General features: G+C 35.9%; 1 protein-coding gene across 1 annotated transcript in view; it reads right to left on the reverse strand.

Moving 5' to 3' along the window:
• Positions 1–24,706, reverse strand: part of LOC149943503 (gamma-aminobutyric acid receptor subunit beta-like) — a 182,789-nt gene that overhangs the window by 119,905 nt on the left and 38,178 nt on the right. Inside the window, exon 4 of the mRNA XM_090174893.1 lies at positions 22,926–23,152. Coding sequence (XP_090031019.1) covers positions 22,926–23,152 — 227 coding nt within the window. The remainder of the gene's footprint in view (positions 1–22,925; positions 23,153–24,706) is intronic.

Here is a 24,706-nt window from a genome sequence, read left to right on the forward strand (position 1 = left end):
GTTTGCGTTTCGGCTCGTAAAATATTAAGGATTCTTAGGAGCTGTAATTTGTTTTAAAGCGAGGTTAATACTGAATATCCGCCATTGCTATTCGTGCATGCGAAACGTGTCCGATTCCGTTTTGGAATATTTTTCTCACGAGAAAGTGGGTTAAACTTATTCCTAATACCAATGATATATTATATCGCAGCACGGCTAAAATAGCGCCGTTAACTATACTTACTTCGGCAAAAATCTTACTTGAATTCTGCCGTCATTAAGGATTTTTTTACTAATATTGACCAATTTGTTTTGATCATTAAGAAAGAAAATGCTTGACTAATTTTCGTAATACCATAAGTATATAATCAAGAATGTATTGAAGTTACTAAGAATATTGGACTGCAGGATTCTGATTCCCATCCTCGCAGCCTTTGTTGCTTAAATTCGTCTGCTTTCCCATTCAAGTTTGCTATATGGTATGACCTTGAATGCTGAAATATTCTTAGTAACTTCAATACCTTCTTGATATAATATATATTTTTAAGAGATTCTCTTAGAAAAGGAGTGTCCACCTTACGCTTGGTTTCCACTAGCGCGCGACGTAATGTTTTATTCTTTACGCGAGTCAAACCGTTTGTACGTCTCAAAGTTGAATGACAGGCCGTTAGGAGCGCTAGTGGAAACCAAGGCTAAGCCCTTAAAAACATGTAACTTATAAATATCTGGTATTGACCATTTAAGCTCTTTCAATGCTATAAGTAACGGAAAATTTCGTGGCACCTTTATCATTACTCATATGTTCGTTTATTCTAGGCTTAGGCACGTTTTGTTGGGAAAGTTCCATTTCGTGAAATACCATGAATTCATGGAAAAACTTATCTACAACAGACGTTATATACTCAAATATTAACAATTCCAATTCTTACAAAAAATTTGTAAGCTGGCGCGTGAAAACCACATGCTTTCAATCCTATAGTAACTAAGATATGGTTTCCAACAGATGAGTTGTAATTGACCAAAACTCAAACTAAAAAGATTAAACCCGATACTAATCTGAATTAATAGTAAACCGATAAAAATAATGTGAACCGATTTCAGATGCATCACAGCTATCCCCTTATTAAATTCCTTTAAAAATTATAATTTGGTTCCACAAAATTTCAAACTAAACGTACATGTCAGATAACTGTTCAGCTAACTAAATCTGGTCAGATTAATTATAGCAGATTAATTCAGATCTGTTTCTTGCGATAATGAATCAGATACAATTTAAAATCAGATTGCTGGGTTAGGGGGATATAAAAGATTAATCTGGTCTGACTAACCGATTATCCTCCGATATCTGATAATTACAAGCTGAATAACCCGAACAGCTGGACGCACTTGTAAGTACTAAGTTTTAAAGAAAAACTCTCTGATAACGTAATAGTTACCTACGTTATTAAATAAACCTCCTGACAATCGGGTACATTTTAAATTGAGTAGAACCCTCCTTGTTTGGTAGGGCGCGCCATAGCTTCTCTCTTTTCTCGCTCGTGGCGCTAGTCTAGAACGATAGTAGAAACCGCCAATTCTTCTATTAGGGGAAGCGTGCCCGCCCTGAAGAGGTTTTCTCACTTGAAAACTTTATTGTTTCATATTTAGTGTAAATTTTTTAAATGCACCCTTAATGAACATATAAACAACAATATCCGAGCTATAAATGAATTATTTTCATTTTAGTTTGGATAATTATTCAAATATAATTTCTTAATAATGAGGTACGTGGTTTTAGATTCACGAAAGGCCTTCTAGTAGATATGAGAAATTAAAGCACTACCAAAACGTGGATACTTTCAGTGGGATAATTCCTCAAAAACCACTGTATTTCACACTACGTATAAGACGTGGTTAGAAAAATGAGGGGCGGGAATTATGTGTTTCCCCAAATTTCTGAAAAGGTTATACTCCCTTTAAAGACGCTACAACTAGTTTCTTTGCTTCTGTTTCACGATAGATGGCTCTCTGATCTGAAACTAATAAGGAGTTTTCAGAGTCAGCCTTTGCCATTGAGACAAAATTATAATTTAACTGTCTTTTAATTAAATTCTGGAAATTAAATTTCTTTTAAAAAAAGAAAAAAAAATCAAATAACATCCCAAATTTACTATAATCCAACACTTTGCAATGCGAAATTTTTTTGGCTTTCGACTTTTGAAACCTTTGTCGTTGCTTAGATACCGCTGTCGAGACACCTAGTGACCAAAATTGTCTAATTAAAATGCCAGAAATAAATTGAAGAAGTTACCCATGCACGGGCCTTTACAAAAACGTAATCGGTCAATTTTTCTGTCTATACTTAGCTTTTCTCATATTTCTGAAAATATAATAATCACTGGATCTTATCATTCTTGTTTACTATGCCTTTTTGGAGAGTAAAATAAGAATAATGAAAATATTAATTTTTGACGCCTTGAAATTATTCTTCTCAAACCCAGGGAATGGACTGCTGCCCTCTAGTGTCTACATTTTCATATGGTCGTGGACAATGGAGTCTTTAAATTATAATTTATTATTCTTGTTTATTGTTATTATTATTTATTACTATAATTGTAAATTATAATACTTTAGTCAGCCAATAAAAATTCAAAAAATTATTTTCCAATTTTGAATCTTCAAACAGAGCGGGGAAAATATATCCCACTTTTGAATTTTCCAGATGGCGCTACAGACAGATTTTTTAGGGCGTGTCCATTTTGAAAAGTATAACATCATGGTAGCTAGGAGCAACAAACACAAGGAGAACGCAGCTAGTCTTTAAACACGCTAACGCAGTGTTGTGTACAAATTTCATTGGACGAACCTTTACGCCGAACGTTTTACGGGCGGGGGGAAAGACAATTTCGGAATTTTCCCCTTCCGACGGCAGCGGGCGCTAAAGCGTCTAACCAATGAAAAATGTACGCAAGAAAATGCACGACTTTTGACGGGTTGCGTTCTCCTTGTGTGGGGTGCTGTGTTTGTTGCTCCTAGATGGTAGCGAGGAAAATATTAACGTACATAGTTCTTAGTTACTTCTACGCGTTCTTACTGGTAGTAAAATATAAATCCCTGGAGGTTAAAGGGAATAAATTTCCATCGACAATGCAAACAGAAAAAAACGGTCCGTGAGAGTCGCGCGTTCCTATAAATAAGGGTTTAATATATTATCGATTTGGCTCTAATCATATTTCTCAGTATGATACGCTCAATATCATTTATATGTTGGTCGATTAGATCAACTTGATAGACCACGTAATAACCGTTTTTACTCAATTTTATTAGTGCTTTCAGTCTTTTAGATATACTATAAAAATGAAAGCCGTGGCCTATTTTATGGGTAAAAATAAGTGCTGAGCTCCGTAGCCTGCGTTGGACTTTGCCAGTTGGCGGTTCTGTTGCTTTTTCGATTTTTACGATGATAAAAATATTCACTCCAGGATCGCGATTGGGAGGGACATTCTTGTTTGATTTTTCTCCCGATGTCTGTATTTGATCTTTTTCGCTAAATATTCCTCGACTTATATTTTATCTATCGTAACTTGTAGGCATTATAATTTGAACTTTTATTATCTTTTATAACTGTCAATTTTTCTCCTTAGAAAATTGATTTCGATTTGTAAAAAAATAAAGGTTCTTTACTTATAAAACGAATTTATACGACCTCACAAAATCTGCTTTATTTACTGAGTGGTTTTCATAATTTAGATTCGAAATCGGTAATACATGTATAGCAGCGGCGATATTATAACTATAATTTTAATTAATTATAGAGAGTAGGTTTTATTGATGGTTTCTCTAAATGTTTTGAACCTATTAGGAATTAATAATCCATGAATATCGATCATTAGGATAGGCCAAAGTATAAATATTACATCGATATAATTCCTAATAGACGAGCTCACAAATTGCTCACATTTAGAGGTTCAATTTTAATGTTTTCATTTACACCAGATGGCGCTAACAAGTTTTTATGGAAAGGGGAAACCGAATAATTTAGCGGAAAAATATCTTTAACCAGTAGATAATCATATATTTTACGTTTTTTGACTGCTGGTGCCATCTAGTAATGCGTATTTAAAAATCTACCTCTAATGGCGTTACCCTGAACTGAAATAAAATTTTCTGCCGTATTTCTTTAAGAACAACAATTGTTTAAATTGTGGTTCTGCTAGCGTAACTTTTAGGTGCGAATTCGGCAAGGAATTTAGACCGGTCCAATTAAACCTCGTTTTCTTGGCCTTTTATTCGCTTTCGGTGGGACTACTAACTAAAAATCCCGGCACTATCAAAGCGTTTTAGAAGATAATACGAGATTGCGGCCAGAACGGATACGAGCTCCCATTTTCTCTGTTATTCTTTCAAACAAATGAGACCTCTGGCATTTCCACGGATCGAGGCTTTCGCCCGAAAAAAAGGAATTTGCTTCGATAAGCCAGAACGGAAAGAAGATTTCGCTGGAACAAAGATGGAATTAAGCTTATGGGCATTGAGCCCAAACTTCAATAAGACACGAAGATAACATAATGACGCCGGGAAACTATATTCGCTCTTCTAACGATCATGGCCGTAGTGGTCGCCTAAACCCAAAACCGTTTTCAATCTTGTACCCTCTATTATCGCCTTAAATTATTGTTAGAAAGGTACCGTTATTGATATAATATCGTTATAGTCTTGGTAAGCTAATAATAGAACGAGGAAATAATTTGTGATTCCTTTGATTAATCAGATGCCGATTTGTTTAGGCCTGATTAATATATCTTCAATTAGGTATTAGCTTTTCGAATTTCCATAGAGGTCTTCTAAAAACTGATGGATCTAGGAGCAACAAACACAAGGAGAACGCAGCTATAGCCTTTAAACCCGCTCGTGTTGTGTACAAATTTCATTGGACAAGACTTTACACTGAGCATTTAACCGACAGGGGGAGGACAATTTCGTAATTTTAACCTTCCAACCTTAGCAATGAAAACTGTACACAAGAAAATGGACGACTTTTGACGCGTTGCGTTCTCCTTGTGTGGGGTACTAAACCGACCAAACCCTTGGCAAAGACTTTAAAGCTATTGCTGTAGGACTGGAAACATTCATTATTCTTTGGTTTTAAGAATTTAGCTTATGTTCAGTCCTTATTTGGGCTAGACATATTACATTTATTTAGTTATTTTATATCAACCAGCTAACCAGTGTTTGATTTATAGTGGATCAAATTATCTCACCTGGGTTAACAGAAGCTGATGGTAACTGGCGCTGGTTAAGTTTAAAACAAGTCGACGTGCGTGATAGTAGACGAGTTTTCATTGTAAAATATACTCACTGGAAGCGCGACAGTCTAGAACGCAGTAGACAATCCTTCCAACGATACTTCGATACACCTCGCAGTAGGATGGGAAATTTTAATTTTCTACTACGCCTTAGACTGTAGCGACACCATTGAGTATTGTTAGAAGCTGAACCTTACATTTAAAATCTCCCCTTAAGCAAATAGACTCTTCTATACAATCCGAGCTAAACCGGCCAAAACCCTTGGCAAAGACTTTAAAGCTATTGCTGTAGGACTGGCAACTATCATTATTCTTTGGTTTTAAGAATTTAGCTTATGTTCAGTCCTTATTTGGGCTAGACATATTAAAATTATTTAGTTATTTTATATCGACCAGCCAACCAGTGTTGCATGTCTGCCAGATGAAAGATAATAATGAGCCGCCCTGGTTCACGAAAAATCGGGCTAAACCTTCAGTCTCTCTATGCACAAAAGTAAATAACCACATAAGTTGTATTTTATACAAGGGTCTATTTAGTCTAATGGTAGATTAGGGTAATTTTCAACTTAAAAAGGTTTTATTCACAATGAAAGTTACAATGTCACTGCTGTACTAGCAATATATTTATTTATGCTTAGGGCGAATGACTGGGATAATGGTCGAATTTTCATTTTCCCATGTGATGAGAGCGGTAAGGGAAAACGTCACAGTCGTGTGCTTAAATCGCGTCTGATTTAGTTTTTTTCTAGTAGCCAAATGGTTTTTTACAACGAGATTGATATCTTATTTATTATTAAGGAATCGATTTTAAAACTAATCTTGGGTTCGGTAATTATTGGGAATGGATTTTTCTTCTTTCTGGTCGCGATACCTTGTATCGGGAATGCTAGGGAATAGAGTTGTTAATTTTCCCGAAATATTAAATGCGGAAAAATTAAATGCAAATCGGAAAAATAAAATTTTTTAACATATATTACTTTTCAAGGGTTTTTATTCTAGACTAGTCTAGAGGTTTAGTTTTACTTTTGAATTCGACAAAATGAGGCGAAATTTAAATTTGCGAAAAATATTAAGCTAATATTTTTTTTTTCGGAAAAATACGAAAAATTACCCGGAAAAAAAGGCCTCGGTAATTTTCCGGAAAATTTTCCGACTTACAACTTTAGTACGGAATGATAAAGGTTACATCAAAAGTAGCAGAAGACCCAAGAGTGTGGCAGCTGTACCTTCGCGCCTATTAAAATTTCTAGTGAGACCTAGTCACACTATAGACTACATAACCTACTAGTTGGAATAGTACTAGCAACATTATATTTAGTTACCCACCCGTAGACATACGTTCTAAAACGCCTCACGGCGCTGGAGTACCTCGATTTTGATGACGTATTTTCCGACCCCTCTTCGTTTCCCTTTTTTACGTTGCGACAAACTCTGATTAACTTTTATAGCGTTCTGACATACTTTTGGGTCTTACGCTACTTTTGGTTACATGTATATCCAACGGAATGGGAATGGTTGGAATACTAATATTCAACCAGTATTAGAATTTTTATTTTTCCAACGGAAATGGGCATTATTGTTAACGTTTCTGCTTTCAATTCCACTATCTACTCTACCATTTAAATATAATATTTACCGTATAATATTTCATTGAATTAAATGAAATTAAATTAATCTACTTAAAATTTTGTGACGGTTGTACTTTACAAAACGTGTAATTTTATCAGCAATTACGTCACGAATATCATGCATTATTCAGGCTTAGCGTTTGATAGCGTAGCGGAGTCTATACAGACGATTTATTTTTGGTTTCCATGATACGTTGCACAAAATGGTCAAGACGTTTAAAAATGCAAGGCCGTAAAAACCCAAACTATTACTGCGGCTATTCCACCCCAACAATCCAAATTAATTTTCTAATCCATTTAGACGGGGCTCCTCATTTAAATAATGTCCATAATTAAAGGACGGGAATAAAACTCGCCGGAAAGGGAAGCCCGAGATATAGGGTCAGCCAGAGAGTTTATTAATTATCCAGAAACACATTAATAACCCAAACAGGGCGGTTCAATGTTTTGTAATATCACTTTTGCGTAGAATTCATGTATCAGAAAACATCTCACTAGGGATTAAACGGGTTTTATCATTTCTATTATGCGAAATTTGGGTCGCAGCGTTTACACTAAGGATTTCAGTCGAAGGAAATAACCAAATATTTATAGTTGATTTCTATAAAATGTTTTACAATTTTTTTGTTGAAATAATCTACTGATAAACATAATATAGGTGTGTACCTTTTCATACTTTAACTTATTTTTCTTCAATCAAAATGATGTTTATTATAAATTATGATTAAAATTTTAGGAACGTGATAGATTCGCTGTATGCCCCGTTGCAAGTATTCAGTCCCCTTTCGTAAGCTTTGGAAATCTCAACCATTAGGACCTAATACACTAGGTTGGAGGAGCTGCAGAAAGCGACATCTATTGTATCATTCAAGAACTAAAATTGTGCCGTCACTTTTTTTTTTAAAGTTATAAAATGAAATACTGACAAAAAAATCAGAAAAGGTCGGTTACATAATATATCGATTAAATTGTGTGATGAAAAAGTGTAGGATATTCGAAATCGGAAAATCGTCAGCTGACAAGCGTATCGAATAGTTTTTAACGTAACTAGCGCCAATTACCGGTTTAGGGAGCAGTGCTTCCACATGCGGCGAATTTTTCCCTTTTCCGGGGAATAATGTAATTTAAGAGGAAAAACTAGAAAAGTGAGGGAAAACGGCCTTTCGCGGGGGAAAATGAGGGAAAAGTGTTCTTTGCACGGGAAGAAAGGGAATTTTTAGCTTTTCGGATAACATTACCTGTTCTAGTCTACAGTAATTGTATATTTAGTCCATGGATAAATTATGTTATGAGTCATGTAAAAAATATTTTTAATTCGTTTCTAGTCATGTTCTAAATATCCATTTGCGACTTTTGATGATATATTTTTGCAAAATTATTCCAATGTAAGTAATTTTGTATTAAGTAAAACCTTATATTTGGGATTATTTTCAGAATTAAACTGAATAGCTATATCAATTAGTATTAAAAGCTCCAAAATATAATATGGGAATTTCCAAGTCAAAAATAGGAAAAAAGGGATTTTTCATTTGGTAAAATTATCGCAACAGGGAAATTTTAGATATCAAATGTGGAAGCTCTGTTACGGAGAGTCTCGATTTTTCTTGGAAAATGCTCACAACATCGGAACGATTTTACTCTTGCTATATTTTACAAGAGGATAACAAACTGGGTTTCCCCAGATGTACACTCGTACAGCTTTAAAATTTAATATTTTCTTAATTTACTGTTAGTCAGTTTAAAGGCTCAAATGTCAGAAAAGGGTTTTAAAATATATACATTTATGTATGATAAATATGTATATCTAATCTATTTGTGAAGAATATCAATCACAATTATTTTAGAACATATATGAAATAAAGTAAAATATGATTTAGATTATTTAATTATTTAATAAATATCTCTTGAAATCTAAAACATTGTAAATATCTGTCTCTTGGTATAGCCCAATTCATCTCCCCAGCATTTTCAATATCTGTGCCTTGGTAGACCCCATCCTATTTCCCTAGCATTTTAAATATCTGTGCTTCGGTAGACCACAACTCATCTCCCCAGAATTTTCAATATCTGTGCATTGGTAGACCCCAAGTCATCTATCCAGAATTTTAAATATCTGTGCCTTGGTAGACCCCAACTCATCTCCCCAGCATTTTAAATATCTGTGCTTCGGTAGCCCACAACTCATCTCGCCAGAATTTTAAATATCTGTGTCTTGGTAGACCCCATCCTATTTCCCTAGCATTTTAAATATCTGTGCTTCGGTAGACCACAACTCATCTCCCCAGAATTTTCAATATCTGTGCATTGGTAGACCCCAAGTCATCTATCCAGAATTTTAAATATCTGTGCCTTGGTAGACCCCAACTCATCTCCCCAGAATTTTCAATATCTGTGCCTTGGTAGACCCCAACTCATCTCCCCAGCATTTTAAATATCTGTGCCTTGGTTGACCCCATCCTATTTGCCCACCTTTAAACTGCTTTGATAAAAGCATTTATGTTAAAATGTTGCACCATACAACAAAACAGCAAAATCGAGCATAAACAAACATCTTTAATCATTTGTCTTAGTTTCCATGGTAACCAATAAATAATTTTCTTAAACACTGCGATAACAAATAGGGATAACTCCTTTCGTGATTCCTGTAGTACGCATTCTTTGACCTTTTGTTGACCCCCGCGCTACAACGAACGTAATATTGTCTGCCAAAAAAACCCAGAAGAATGATGATACGATGTCATATTACATGTATCGCCGTGGAATCTCGCGTGGAAGAATAGATATATCTTTTTGTTTTAAAGAAAAATTAATGGGGTAAAAAGGAAAAATTGTGGGAAGTTCAGCTTATTAGGTGGTCTGGTCTTTCATTTTTTGGGTGTGTCTCTTATATTAACCTGTTCGGCCCGATAGCCAGCACCATTTCTAATGTCTCTCATTTCTGGTGCAGCCGATCAAGTAGCCAATAAGTGTAATGACTAATTTAGAGAAGGGAGGTTATATTAGCCTTGTCGTCACTGAGGCTGGCGCTTCGCCTCATTGAGCTCCATTTCCAGCTCTTTTTTCCACTTCCGTGTTGGTGCCTCGATCGCTCTCGTACTCTGTCTTTTGCTATACAGGGTGTTTCAAAAGGTTATGTAAAAATTTTAAGGAGTTGTACGGGTGAGTTGAGAAGTATGCCTGTTTTTTTTTTCATTTTCCTACGATGAGTAAAAGAGCGCCAGAGAGCTTCAAAGTGTGGCCTACTACCCCTGGAAGTAGGCTGCAACAAGCACCAAACCAAGCAGTAGGGAGATGCGAACATTAAGGTTTGGGTTCGTGTGATAGGTAAAAAAGGACTTTGTAAACAAATCGAGGTAACCAGCGTAAAAAAGTAAACTTAAACAGTATTTAAGTCCGTGCTGCTTGGTTTTGCGCTTGTTGCAGCCTACTTTCAGGGGCTAGTAGCCCACACTTTGTAGCTCTTTGGCGCTCTTTTAACTCATCGTAGGAAAATGGGGAAAAAACAGGCATACTTCTCAACTCACCCGCTACAACTCTTTCAAATTTTTGCATAATCTTTTGAAACACCCTGTATATGAAAGAACGGAAGCTTTGGCAAGCTTTAAAAAAATCTTAAATATGAGTTAAATTTCCTTAAATCCGTAGTTATTTTGGGCGGAAATTTTTAAATGATAGGACGTCACAGGGCCATTATTCTATTCTACCTCTATTCCGTTAACCGTACTTCCAAAACCAAGTAACTGGAATTCAGCGAATTTGTTTATGGAAAGTGTATTTAAACCTTTATTTATAGTTAAATATTGTTTTAGTTTAAAGTTATCGATTTATTACCATTCATTTTTAACAATATTTTACAGTTGTAAGTTGGAAAATTTTCCTTCAAATATTTTCCGTATTTTTCCGAAAAAAAGGATTTAATTCCATGATTAACCTAATATTGTTCGCAAATTTAAATTTCGCGGGATTTTCGCCTCGTTTTGTCGAGTCCAAAAGTAAAACCAAATGTCTAGACTAGTCTGGAATTAAAACCCTTAAAAAGCAATATATATATTTTAAATTTTTTATTTTTCTGATTTCCGGAAAATTAACAACTCAAAATTTTTTACTCAAACATTGTTTTTTTCTATACCTGATTTTGGAACTAAGGTCGGTAGTGAAATCAAGAATGCATTTATTTATACTCAGGGAGAATTAATATGTCGAGATTATTTTTAGCGTTTCTCCAATTCCACCCGTTGGGGCCCCGGTATGCTGCTCCGCTGTAATAAAATCAAATAATACTGCAAGCTCATTGGTTCTTAAAAATTACGTTTTTCGACGCGATTAACGCTGCTGCGAGGACGCCAAAAATAAGACCCCCTCCTTCCCCCCCCCCCCTTAGGGTGACGGGGTTAGGGCCTCAGCGTGTCCGTCGATAGTCTCGATATATTCATTCTCCCTGAGTATAAATAAATATATTCTTGGTGAAATGGTAACAAAAAAGAACATACATTTGTGTTACCACGCGCGATGATGTTATCGTAACAAGCATTTAGTCCCATTCGACCGAAATCCCATTCGACCGAAGGCGGTTTTTGAGGTGTCCCATTCGACCGAATTCCGCCGAAACGTGCGGTTTTTATGTGTCCCATTCGACCGAACGCTTTTATGTGTCCCATTCGACCGAACGCTGCTATATAAATTGGCTTTTGCTATGTTTTCAATTTAGTTACTGAAGTCGTTTGCAATGGAGCGGATAGCTAATAAAGGAGGGTATTTATACATCAATAATAAGCCATTTTAATATCTTTGTACTATGCATTTATTTGAAAATAAAATGGAATGAGCATGAATTATATTTTTATCTTCACCTAGTCAAGAAAAGTAACTGAACCAAAACTGAAATAGTAAACTTAACCAACTCTAACCTAACCTAACCTAACCTAAACATGGATCTTCGATAGTACATACCTTATAAATAAAATACCAAATCACCCCGCCAATTGGGCTACATTTTAAAATTCTTTCGGTCGAATGGGATTCGGTCGAATGGGATTTCGGTCGAATGGGAATAAACGTAGTCAACTTGCTTTTGGCTGGAAAGCTTTAATTCAAGTCGTCCATGTCCAAGGAGAAGTATTGTAACACAATATTAAAGCATTGCCATTAATTCATGCCATTGCCAAGAGAATGAGGTTTAACAAAAAGGGGTTAACAACTGGTCTTTTTGCGCTTGGAGCAGCGTGATGAGGTCAATGAGATAGAGCCAGCAATAGGATCTGTTTCATTTACGTCAGAAAATAAACCTATTGTCAACCCTCTTTTTGTCAACCGCTGCCATCACGTTGACTCTTTAAAATTGATTTACTACTGAGCCATCGTGAGACAACTCTTCGGAAAACAGTGCACGGCATAATCCAATTGTTGATTTTATAAAATGTCTTGTTGAAATGTTGCCCTGGAATAGTTCAACCAATGCCTAAGAATGAGTTCATAAACTCTTTAGTGGGAGAGAAAACGGATCCACAGCTGAAGCGGGGAGGCAACATTTCAACAAGATGGCCAAGGTTATTTTATAAAAAGAACTATTCCATATAGACGCGCCGTGCAGGTAGAGCTAGCCCATTCCCATTCTTCCGGAGGGGTTTTTCTATTGCTATAGACTGCAAAGAGATGTAATCGCTCGATCACTGTTCGATTTTGGTCACGCCATTTTAGGCTAAAGACTGGTTTCCACTAGGGCAACAACGCCATGACGGCAAGCGGTAGGCCTATTCATTAGCCAAATAACGATAAATCCAGGACCTGACTCTATGCGAAAAACCCGTCCAATAGCGCTAACCGTTTATTCCCATTCGACCGAAGTCCCATTCGACCGAAAGAATTTTAAAATGTAGCCCAATTGGCGGGGTGATTTGGTATTTTATTTATAAGGTATGTACTATCGAAGATCCATGTTTAGGTTAGGTTAGGTTAGGTTAGGTTAGAGTTGGTTAAGTTTACTATTTCAGTTTTGGTTCAGTTACTTTTCTTGACTAGGTGAAGATAAAAATATAATTCATGCTCATTCCAAAAGCCAATTTATATAGCAGCGTTCGGTCGAATGGGACACCCTCCTACGCATTGTAACCCGGCCACTGAATTAAAGGCTTCAAAAGTCGCTTGATGACTTAGGCCGAAGGTGGTGCCTTGGGTATTAGCCTAGCTGATTATTATTATTATTATAAAACCGCACGTTTCGGCGGAATTCGGTCGAATGGGACACCTCAAAAACCGCCTTCGGTCGAATGGGATTTCGGTCGAATGGGACTAAAGCGCGCTAACACCCGACCACTATTGCCCCCTATTCAGCGTTGCCAGATTTTCCTGACCGAATTATTGTACAAAAGGGTAAAAATTATAGTACAACAATGGGAATTATGGTACCAATATAAAATATAATTAATTACTTTTAATTGAAAGTGTTTGTTGCATAACATGCGGATAACTGTTCTCGTGACGTTTCTTTATCTGGAGTGGATGTAGTCAATATCGACGATAGAAATCGGAATAGCTAACTAGAACGATTTTTGAAATATTGCCGCGCGCGACGATTAAAAAATTCCGATTTCTATGGTATCAACTTTCGAGTGATCTGCCAACACTTGAACGTGGGCTTAATATTTCATCGCCTGAAAGCAAAAACTACGTAACTTTAACTATACTTTTAATTAGTATAAAGTTACGTGGTGTTTGCTTTCAGGCGACGATTTTATGCATAGTTAATGAGAAATTCTTATTATTTTAGTAGTAGAAATTATGTAAATATCAAAATACTACCATTATAGTACAATAGGTTGGAAACATGGTACATTTTGGTACTATATAGTACGCTAAATAATAGTACCATTTATAATATGATGCAAAATTATGGTATTTGTAGCATAATTATAGTACGTATGGTAACGCTGCCCCTATTGGAAAACGCGCGATCGCGGACCTACGTTATTTTGGGGGGAAATTTTTTAGGGACAGTTTTCAATAATAATACACGGTAGTAAATATCCTGGAATATTTATGCACAGCTACAGCCTTGAGGGCTTGTGGTTATTAAAGTAAGTACTTATTTTTATACATACTAAGCTCGTAACTAGCGGAGTGGTTAGCGCTTTCGCCTCATAATAAGAGGAGCAACTACTCTTTCCGCGATGAGTTTGCAAGTTATCTCCAGTTTCCCTTTCCATAAAAATTTGTAGAGGTTAACGGTATAATAGTGAGTGTAGGAAGCTATTGGATCGCGTGGCATGAAGGACTTGCCACCACCCTCCTACGCATTGTAACCCGGTGACCTGATGAAAGGCATTATAAGTCGCTCGATGACTTGGGCCTAAGGTAGTGCCTTGGCTATTAGCCTAGCTGATTATTATTATAATATATAATTATTTAATATTAATCATATACTTTCTTAGAATCGTTCAATTTAATCTAAAAATGAGGGGCTAAACCTGGCAGGATATTCAAATTACAACCGCTACTTATTTCCGAATTCCGACTTAGTCAACACTAGATGGCGTTCGGGAAACCGGAAATTTCTGCTTAATTTTGCTCCCATTTTTTTTTATTTACCCCCTTTTCCGCCTATTAAAATGGCCGCCTGTATCTTTCAGTGGACGCGTGAAGGTATCAGACTCATGTCCTGGATTTATCATTATTTTGCGCATGGCCTAATACAATTTTATTATACCACGCTCTAGTGAAAATCAGCCTTAATTTATATTCTTCATTGCAGATATAAAATTTTACTTCTGGCGTTGTCATGGATGCGTTTTTAATATTAACACGAATCTAGATAAACTCATGGTAGACATGGCCTTAATTGGAATCGCGGATCTTGTATACTGCACAGTCCGTCAAAAGCGCTGTAAGAATTCCGTTCAACAGTAATCAACTGACCAGTGACCCCAAGTTTGTCAGAAATGTAACGAAACGCGTTGCGATTTTTTTATCCAAAGCTGTTAGCCCATCTAGATTATTGTTTCGTGGTAGACCAAGAAAACTCTATAGCTAGGCAATTTAGTTAATCCAGACGACCAAATAAAATTTTAATTATAGTAAAACGAACGTTTTAAATTTAAGTGCAAAAATCTAGTGTTAGTATTGTATGAATTTTATTTTGTCGTGTTAAATTGCTAAATCAATGCAAATTGCATTGACGTGAGCATTATATGTACAGTAATAAACCAAGGTCTCTCCTTGTATACACGTATATTTTAGAGTCACACCAAGAACGTATTCGAGTTAACATAGAAGATGAAGCCGCAACTATAGCCTCTGTTTTCATGAGCTTTTCAAAGCGTATTTATATTGGTATGTTTTTTATGTTGAACTGCTCTTAATAATCAGCTAGGCTAATACCCTTGGCGCCACCTTAGGCCTAAGTCATCGATCGACTTTTAAAGCCTTTTTTAATTCCGGTGGCCGGGTTACAATGCGTAGGAGGGTGGTGGCAATAACTCAAACTATTGTTATCAAATACAAATATTAAGTTATATTTGCTAAGCTACAACATCCTAGTCTATTTAAGAGGTCGGCGGAACAAATAAATTAACCGCAAAAATTTCAATTAATCATTAAAATTAGTATTATTTGATTTATACGAATAAATTATACGATTAAACAACGATTTAACATGCAAAATTAATCATTTTTTTCGAATATTTCTGAATAATTCTCGCTTATGGATAAATATAAACAATCGTATAATTTCTTCAAACGCCGACCTCTAGTCTATTTTCCTTAATCAAAATAATTTCATCTGAAGCCTTGTTGGTTTTCAAATGAGACGCGACAGTGAACCGAAAATACATATCATAATTACAAGTCAAATGAAATATTTGACAATTACGTTTTATAAGGGTATATTATGAATGTATTTAATTTAAATGAAAATCAATTTGAAGGTGTCCTTGAACACATTGTGTGGCGGAGTTAACACTTTCGTATGGCCCAGCTTGTGGCACTGGGTGAAAACTCGGAACAACTCCTTCCGCTTTGGGAAACTTGCTGTGGTTAACGGTAATAGAGAGCTGTTGGCATTGTAACCCAGCCACCTGAATTAATGGCGTTAAATGCCGCTAGATTAACTTAGGCCTAAGGTGGTGCCAAGGGTAGTAACGTAGCTGATTATCATTGAATCATCAAACGGGGAAACACTTAGAAGCGTAAAGTAAGAAACGTCACAGATATTAAATTTTTCCCTCGATTCTTCCTAAAGTTAAATTAAGCTACTTCTAAAAAAATACAGTGAACTATAAAGCGTCTCTCAAGCCTGTTGAAGTGAAAAATAAAGAACCGTGGTAAGCCAGTGTCAAACTTCACATTTTCCGCTGTTTATTCTATTTTAGTCGAGAGCCAGCTCCATAACCGTAATTAACGCTAATGAACAATCCAAAAAAAGCTTAAAATAGCAGCCTCGCTTGGTGTAAAATGTGCCTTACAAAAATTGTCCAGGTGGCAGGAACTGCTTCATTAAACGCTACGCTGGGATTAAAAGGGTTCGGAACGGAAGCCCCGTAAAAATTAATCTCTCCCTTGTTTTTGAGGGTCGTCCCTTAATTGGAACCTTTGTCTTCCTCGCACTTTCCCTAAATTCCCTTCTGTCCCCGAAAAGGGTCAAGTTTAAATATAATGCGCACTACGCTGGAAGTTTTAAAATATAATGGTTTCTAGATAGTAGCGAATTGTAAAGAATTAATTCAGTTACCAAGAATTGGTAACGAAAGTTCGTATGATCTTTATTTTCTTGTGGCACTCTTTAGCGCTATCTATGTTTACGTTTTGCGATTTAAAAAGCAAACTAACTTAGGCATCAAAGTATGCTTGGGTGGTATTAGAGAATTATGTTTAACGTTCCCTTATTCTTAAGTACTTGAAGGAAATCATGGTTCACACGATTACAGCGCCACATAATCCTTTGAATTTCGGAAATAGGGCTTGAAAAATGGAAAATTATCATTCGTCGGATATCTTTAAGCATTTGAACTGATCTTCTGAGCTTGCCAACAGAGCAGGAACACTCCGTAGCTTTGGTCATAGCTGTCATTTTGGGGGAATATTTTTCTACAGAAAAAAGTGACAGCATGTCACGTGGGAGTGAGAGTATTCTATAGATCGATTTACAATTTATAACGGGCAAAGAAGACTTTAAAGGGGTAAAATTCATCCGAGGTAACGTGGTGATGGCGTTATTTGTTAGTAGATGGCGCTCTGATAGCAACATGACGTCATAAGTTTGATAAGTTTTCAGTTTTAGTGGAGAACGGTTATGTCGAGATTTAAAATACAAAATTATCTTCCCTGATTGGATATTTTAAAATCGTATTATAGTGCCATCTATGGCGGAGAGTGTTAACTACTGTTAAAATTAATTGTTAATTTAAATTACAAAAATTATATTTTTTTAATAAGAATTTAAAGTACTATAATTTAGTAATTAATTAATAACTTTTTAAAAAAGTTTATTTTTCATAAACTTTATAGTCTCGCCATCTACCTCAAACATTATTATATAGGAAGGTACCTCTGGTGGATTTCGCCCCTTTTTGAATATTTGCTTGTAGGCAATAATTTATGTGAATGCGTCAATTGAGATAGAAAAAGTCGAAGATTTTGAGAAGTGTGTGAAGTGATACGTATATAAATCCATAATGGGTAATCACGAAAAGGCGTGAAAGTTTAACCCTAATATTTGATCGAAAGGGTTCGAAGAAAAATATACGCGCGTTTCGCGAAAAATGTCGTTTACATATCAAGGTATAAAATAGAGCCCAGAGAAAATGTTTGATTAGGCTTCGGCTCAATTTTTCTTTTTTGGTCTCAGCTGCTGGGGTCCCTGCTTCGATATTAACCCATTTTTATTCATTGCGTGTCATTGAAATTAATGGAGTATTTCGGCGTGAAAAATGACTTTCGTACATGTACGTGTATATCGCCCAGGTTTGCATGACACCGATGCAAAGGTATGGTACGTGAGAATGCTCGGCTAGTCACTTACCAATTTCGAACGGAGTCGTGTCGAGGTACGCGCATTAGCTGACTAATGACGAATGAACTCGATTGCCCAAACTTGCCCCGTTCTTTATCTTCTCAATTATGTAGTTGAGATTCAAAATAGCCTTTCAAATATATGTAATATTTTTACGTCATAAATTAGTTCGGAAAAAAATTTAATATCATAGAAAAACTCTCAAATAGCTAAACGCTTCTTAAATCAGTCATAACTTGACGTGGAAGTTATTTAATATAAGTATTGTGATATTTATTTAAAGGGAAATTTTATTTACTGTGCATATCTATGCAGTTATAAATAAACCTTTTAAAAACACCACACTTCCTTACTGGCGCGGAGTGGTAAGCACTTTCACATCGCAGCAAGAGGAGCCGGGTTCGATCCCAGTTTGTGGAACTGAGCAGTGGCGTAGCTGATGGTCCGCACTATTTTTCACTATGAGATTTTTGCAGGGGGCCTCTGAGTTCTCAGCTACGCCACTGGCACTGGGTGAAAGCTCCGAACCACTCCTTCTGCGTAGAACTCGGCGTTCGGATAGAAAATTTTCCGTTCATTTCTTTTATATCCATATACGAAAATTATCCGAACAAAAACTTATTTGTTACATATTAAATCGTATAATTAATGCGAATAAATTCCATAAATAAACAGTTAATCGAATTTTTTATGATTAATTGAAATTTTGACGGTTAATTTATCCGTTTCCCCGAGCTCTACTTCAGCGTTGAGTTTGCAAGTTCTCTCCCCACTGGTTTAAAGGGTTTTTCCCCGAGTTCTTCAGTTTCCCCTTCCATAAAAACTTGTTGAGGTTAACGGTAATAGTAAGTTTAGGGAGCTGTTAGCTCGTGTGACATGAAGGGCTTGCCACCACCCTCCTACGCATTGTAACCCGGCCACCTGAAATAATGGCTTTAAATGTCGCTTGGTGACTTAGGCCTAAGATGGTGCCTTGGGTAGCCTAGCTGAATACTTTCTATAAACAAACAACCACCCTGACCCCTATAAGATTTGCTTATACCACCGGGTCAAATTGTATTTGACGAGCCTCATTTCATTTAATCGCCTGGTAACACGGTCAGTACCCCGTTCATACCAACCTCGACTCTCTCAAAAGGTATTCAGGTATTTGTTTGAAATATTTTAAATTAGTTCTTATTAAAATCCGAATTAGGAGTCTCTAAATATCTGAAAGGTTCTTCGTGCTGTTCACTGGCTAATCTCGAATTTTAGAACTTAATATATTTGCCAAAGTCAAAAGCCTAATTATCAAAGACGAAAAAAGATCTTCAAACAGTCAAATTGATTTTATAAGATCATAACGAAAACCCCGTAATCTTCGTATTAATGTTTTCACCTGCAAAATTTGAAAGTGAAATTATTCAAAATACTACGCGCTATCTGTTTTGATAATATATTCATAGGCAGGTGCTAAGTCGCCGTAATATTTAAAACGAGATAAAATTTAATATTCGGGGGAATTTATGATGAGCCGACCGAACGCGTTTCCAGCTGTCACGATTACAAATTTCTCAAATTTCTCAATGTACGAGAAAGTTCTTAAAATTTCGCCGTCGTATCTCTATTACCTAATTCCACTTTTCATTTTTATTCTTTACGGCTGAATAATTAACAATCCTCGTGTATCGGTTTAAATTGTAAAGGCCTCTTTTGATCAGCGACAGTCACGAAATAAAGCGATAAGTAGGTTTTAATACGATCCAGGGTTATTCGAAAACGGATAAATTCGGCGTCGGTAAAGGTGACCTACTCGGCGGGAACTTTGAGCCCTTTGGAATAGACGGTATACGTTTTGTTTTCGGAGTCGGTAATCTTATTTTTATCTTATATTCTCGAACCGAAAGTAGAGAGCTTTAGGAATTTAATAAAGGGACCGAGCGGCGAAAAACGAGGGCTTTTTTTGAGATATGATAGAAAGAAAACGAAATTAGAAAAAAGATTGGAATAGCTTCGGCCAAAATGTAACTTCAAAAAAACCGCTTAAGAATCCCTTTTTCATAACAATATGATTGGAATTTCTTGAAGCATCGGCGTCGGCTAGGATCCTACCCGAGCTTCCAAGTTTGAGCCGAAAACATACACTTTCCATTTCAAGGAAACCAAGTTGTCAGGCGTGACGATATTACTATAAAATTGGAGATTATCCCATTCTCAAAGTAAGCTTCTCCGAAAAGAAATATCATTTTGCTCTTTCTTCGTCCTTATCCGATACTTTTGAGTGTTTCTTTGAAAACGGAGTTTTAGGTGGGCATGTAATTCGGGGGAAAATGAAAAATATGCTACCGTAAGTGTTAAAATCCTTACAGACATTTTGCGCTACCTTTTATAAATACCATTTATTTATAGAATGTTTTGGACAATCGATCTAGAGGTTTTTGGGGTAAGACTAGCGTTCTAGAAATATAGAGCCATATACTTCTAAATATTTAGAGCCATACTTTTCTTCTAGAAATTTAGGGCTATCTTTCTAGAAATTTAGGGCTATCTTTCTAGAAATTTAGGGCTATTCATCTAGATATTTAGTGCTACCGTTCTAGAAATGTATGGCTATTCTTCTAGATATTTAGTGCTACCGTTCTAGGAATGTAGAGCTATTTATCTAAATATTTAGTGCTACCCGTCTAGAAATGTAGAACTATTTATCTAGATATTTATTGCTACCCTTCTAGGAATGTGGAGCTATTTATCTAAATATTTAGTACTACCCGTCTAGAAATGTAGGGCTATTTATCTAGATATTTATTGCTACCCTTCTAGGAATGTAGAGCTATTTTCTAAATATTTAGTGCTACCCGTCTAGAAATGTAGAGCTATTCATCTAGATATTTAGTGCTACCCTTCTAGGAATGTAGAGCTATTTATCTAAATATTTAGTGCTACCCGTCTAGAAATGTAGGGCAATTCATCTAGATATTTAGTGCTACCCTTCTAGGAATGTAGAGCTATTTATCTAAATAATTAGTGCTACCCGTCTAGAAATGTATGACTATTCATCTAGATATTTATTACTACCCTTCTAGGAATGTAGAGCTATTTATCTAAATATTTAGTGCTACCCGTCTAGAAATGTAGGGCTATTCATCTAGATATTTAGTGCTACCCTTCTAGGAATGTAGAGCTATTTATCTAAATAATTAGTGCTACCCGTCTAGAAATGTATGACTATTCATCTAGATATTTATTACTACCCTTCTAGTAATGTAGAGCTATTTATCTAAATATTTAGTGCTACCCGTCTAGAAATGTAGGGCTATTCATCTAGATATTTAGTGCTACCCTTCTAGGAATGTAGAGCTATTTATCTAAATATTTAGTGCTACCCGTCTAGAAATGTAGGGCAATTCATCTAGATATTTAGTGCTACCCTTCTAGGAATGTAGAGCTATTTATCTAAATAATTAGTGCTACCCGTCTAGAAATGTATGACTATTCATCTAGATATTTATTACTACCCTTCTAGGAATGTAGAGCTATTTATCTAAATATTTAGTGCTACCCGTCTAGAAATGTAGGGCAATTCATCTAGATATTTAGTGCTACCCTTCTAGGAATGTAGAGCTATTTATCTAAATAATTAGTGCTACCCGTCTAGAAATGTATGACTATTCATCTAGATATTTATTGCTACCCTTCTAGGAATGTAGAGCTATTTATCTAAATATTTAGTGCTACCCGTCTAGAAATGTAGGGCTATTCATCTAGATATTTAGTGCTACCCTTCTAGGAATGTAGAGCTATTTATCTAAATATTTAGTGCTACCCGTCTAGAAATGTAGGGCAATTCATCTAGATATTTAGTGCTACCCTTCTAGGAATGTAGAGCTATTTATCTAAATAATTAGTGCTACCCGTCTAGAAATGTATGACTATTCATCTAGATATTTATTGCTACCCTTCTAGGAATGTAGAGCTATTTATCTAAATATTTAGTGCTACCCGTCTAGAAATGTAGGGCTATTCATCTAGATATTTAGTGCTACCCTTCTAGGAATGTAGAGCTATTTATCTAAATATTTAGTGCTACCCGTCTAGAAATGTAGGGCAATTCATCTAGATATTTAGTGCTACCCTTCTAGGAATGTAGAGCTATTTATCTAAATATTTAGTGCTACCCGTCTAGAAATGTAGGGCAATTCATCTAGATATTTAGTGCTACCCTTCTAGGAATGTAGAGCTATTTATCTAAATAATTAGTGCTACCCGTCTAGAAATGTATGACTATTCATCTAGATATTTATTACTACCCTTCTAGGAATGTAGAGCTATTTATCTAAATATTTAGTGCTACCCGTCTAGAAATGTAGGGCTATTCATCTAGATATTTAGTGCTACCCTTCTAGGAATGTAGAGCTATTTATCTAAATATTTAGTGCTACCCGTCTAGAAATGTAGGGCAATTCATCTAGATATTTAGTGCTACCCTTCTAGGAATGTAGAGCTATTTATCTAAATAATTAGTGCTACCCGTCTAGAAATGTATGACTATTCATCTAGATATTTATTACTACCCTTCTAGGAATGTAGAGCTATTTATCTAAATATTTAGTGCTACCCGTCTAGAAATGTAGGGCAATTCATCTAGATATTTAGTGCTACCCTTCTAGGAATGTAGAGCTATTTATCTAAATAATTAGTGCTACCCGTCTAGAAATGTATGACTATTCATCTAGATATTTATTACTACCCTTCTAGGAATGTAGAGCTATTTATCTAAATAATTAGTGCTACCCGTCTAGAAATGTATGACTATTCATCTAGATATTTATTACTACCCTTCTAGGAATGTAGAGCTATTTATCTAAATATTTAGTGCTACCCGTCTAGAAATGTATAGCTATTCATCTAGATATTTCGTGCCATCCTTCTAGAACTTAGAAAACGTCCATTCGCTAATATGCCTAATTCCAAAATAGTAATAGACATAACGCACGTGTGCTTTAGAATTTCATGAAATTTCGCATTTAGAAGCGCATATATTTAGTTTCCTACCTGATGCTTCTGAAGACTTGTCCTTGGTAACCTATTCTAAGGAAGGTGTTGGGCGTTGTGGCCAAGTGGAAGTAGGCTGTTTTCTCGTTGGCGAAGAAAGTGTCTGGCACCCAAATTCGGTCGGCGACCTCAGCACCCACGGTCAGGCTTTCGAAGCCCGGCCGCGATTTAAACTCCAGGCGAGGGTCCTCCCACGCCTGACGAAAATAAAAGTCTGCAGTAAAGTCCTGCAAAACCAAAAACTGATTTTATTTTATGCCTTATTTCAATTTTTAAAATAGAATGATTCCGAAAGTAGTCAGTGTGTGAAAACTTTGTTTCCGTTAATTTGTGAAGACTCACTTTCCATTCGTCATAACGTCGTCTGTTCCTTCGTCTGCCGTCCCTCCGAAAGATAAAGTACTGGTTTTCATTAAGGTTAATGTTTCGATTCCGCTAGCGCGTCGTAATGCATTTTCTTTACGCGCGTCAAATCGTTCTCATTTGCCAAAAGTTGAGTGACGCGCCGTTACGCGAGCTAATGGAAACCAAGGCTTCTACTATATTTTTGCGTTGACGCAAAAAAATAACCCGTAAATCTTGGTTTCCACTAGCGCGCGTCATTATGCATTTTTCTTTACGTGCATCAAATCGTTTCTATTTGCCAAAGTTGAGTGACCGAGGCTAATACAATATTTTTGCGTCGAAGATACGTTTTTACCCTAATGAAACCAAGCTTGGAAGATGAAAATTAGACGACGGAGCAGAAGCCGTTGTGACGTATAGGAAGTGAATCTTCACCCACTGACTTTCGAAATCGATCTATTCATAATTAATGTCCTTTGATTATGCGTCTACTCGATAAACCCAAGCACAACGCTCCTTATTCATGATATAGATTTGGTTTCGTCCCAAAATGGGGGGGGGGGCGAAACCAACTCTGACCGGCCAACATGGCCCTCATGGTTTTTTGTTTATATGCAATTAGTGTTGTTAATTTTTCGCAAAAATAAAATGCGGAAAAATTTCCAGAAAATGGTCGGAAAAATAAAAAATTGACACATAAATTACTTTTTAAGGGTTTTTAATGTTTTTAACTTTTTATCGATATAAAATGTCTAATATCAGTAAACATACTACAAAACATTAATAGTGTTACATTGTTAATCAGTTTAAACTAGTCTAGAGGTTTAGTTTTACTTACAGATTCGAAGAAATTAGGTGAAAATACCGCTTTATTTAAATATGCAAACAATGTATTAGACTAATCATGGAATGAAAACTTTTTATATTTTTTTCGGAAAAATACGGAAAATTTCCGGAAAAAAAGCACTCGGTCATTTTCCGGAAAATTTTCCCAGCGGGAAATTTTACACAGAAAATTTTCCGACTTACAACACTATATGCAATACATTTTCTCAAGCTCCTTTAGTTACAGCAAGAAAAAATCACATTTCCTTTAATTTTGAAATTTCTAGATAGTCGATTATTTTAATATAGCAATTTAATAAATGGAATATTTATACAATTAATAATATATTATTCCTTCTCTGTATAAAATGATTTGTTTAAATATTTCACCGCACAATGAAAATCTAGTCGAACCTTCGATCCTTCATCTTTTAGCAGAAAACTGTACAGAACGACTGAAGGAAGGAATTATAAAAATTTATTACCTACAGCCACCGCTAGTAAGGCAAGGATGTCCGAATCTATAAACATTGGCAATTTGGGCACCCTTATATAGCATATGTAACATAAGTATGACGTAACGGTTTAACACACAATCCTAGAGGATTTGT

This window comes from Leiobunum rupestre, chromosome 5, assembly GCF_980474605.1.
Source record: "Leiobunum rupestre chromosome 5, qqLeiRupe1.1.hap1, whole genome shotgun sequence".
NCBI classification, from domain to species: Eukaryota; Metazoa; Arthropoda; class Arachnida; order Opiliones; family Sclerosomatidae; genus Leiobunum; species Leiobunum rupestre.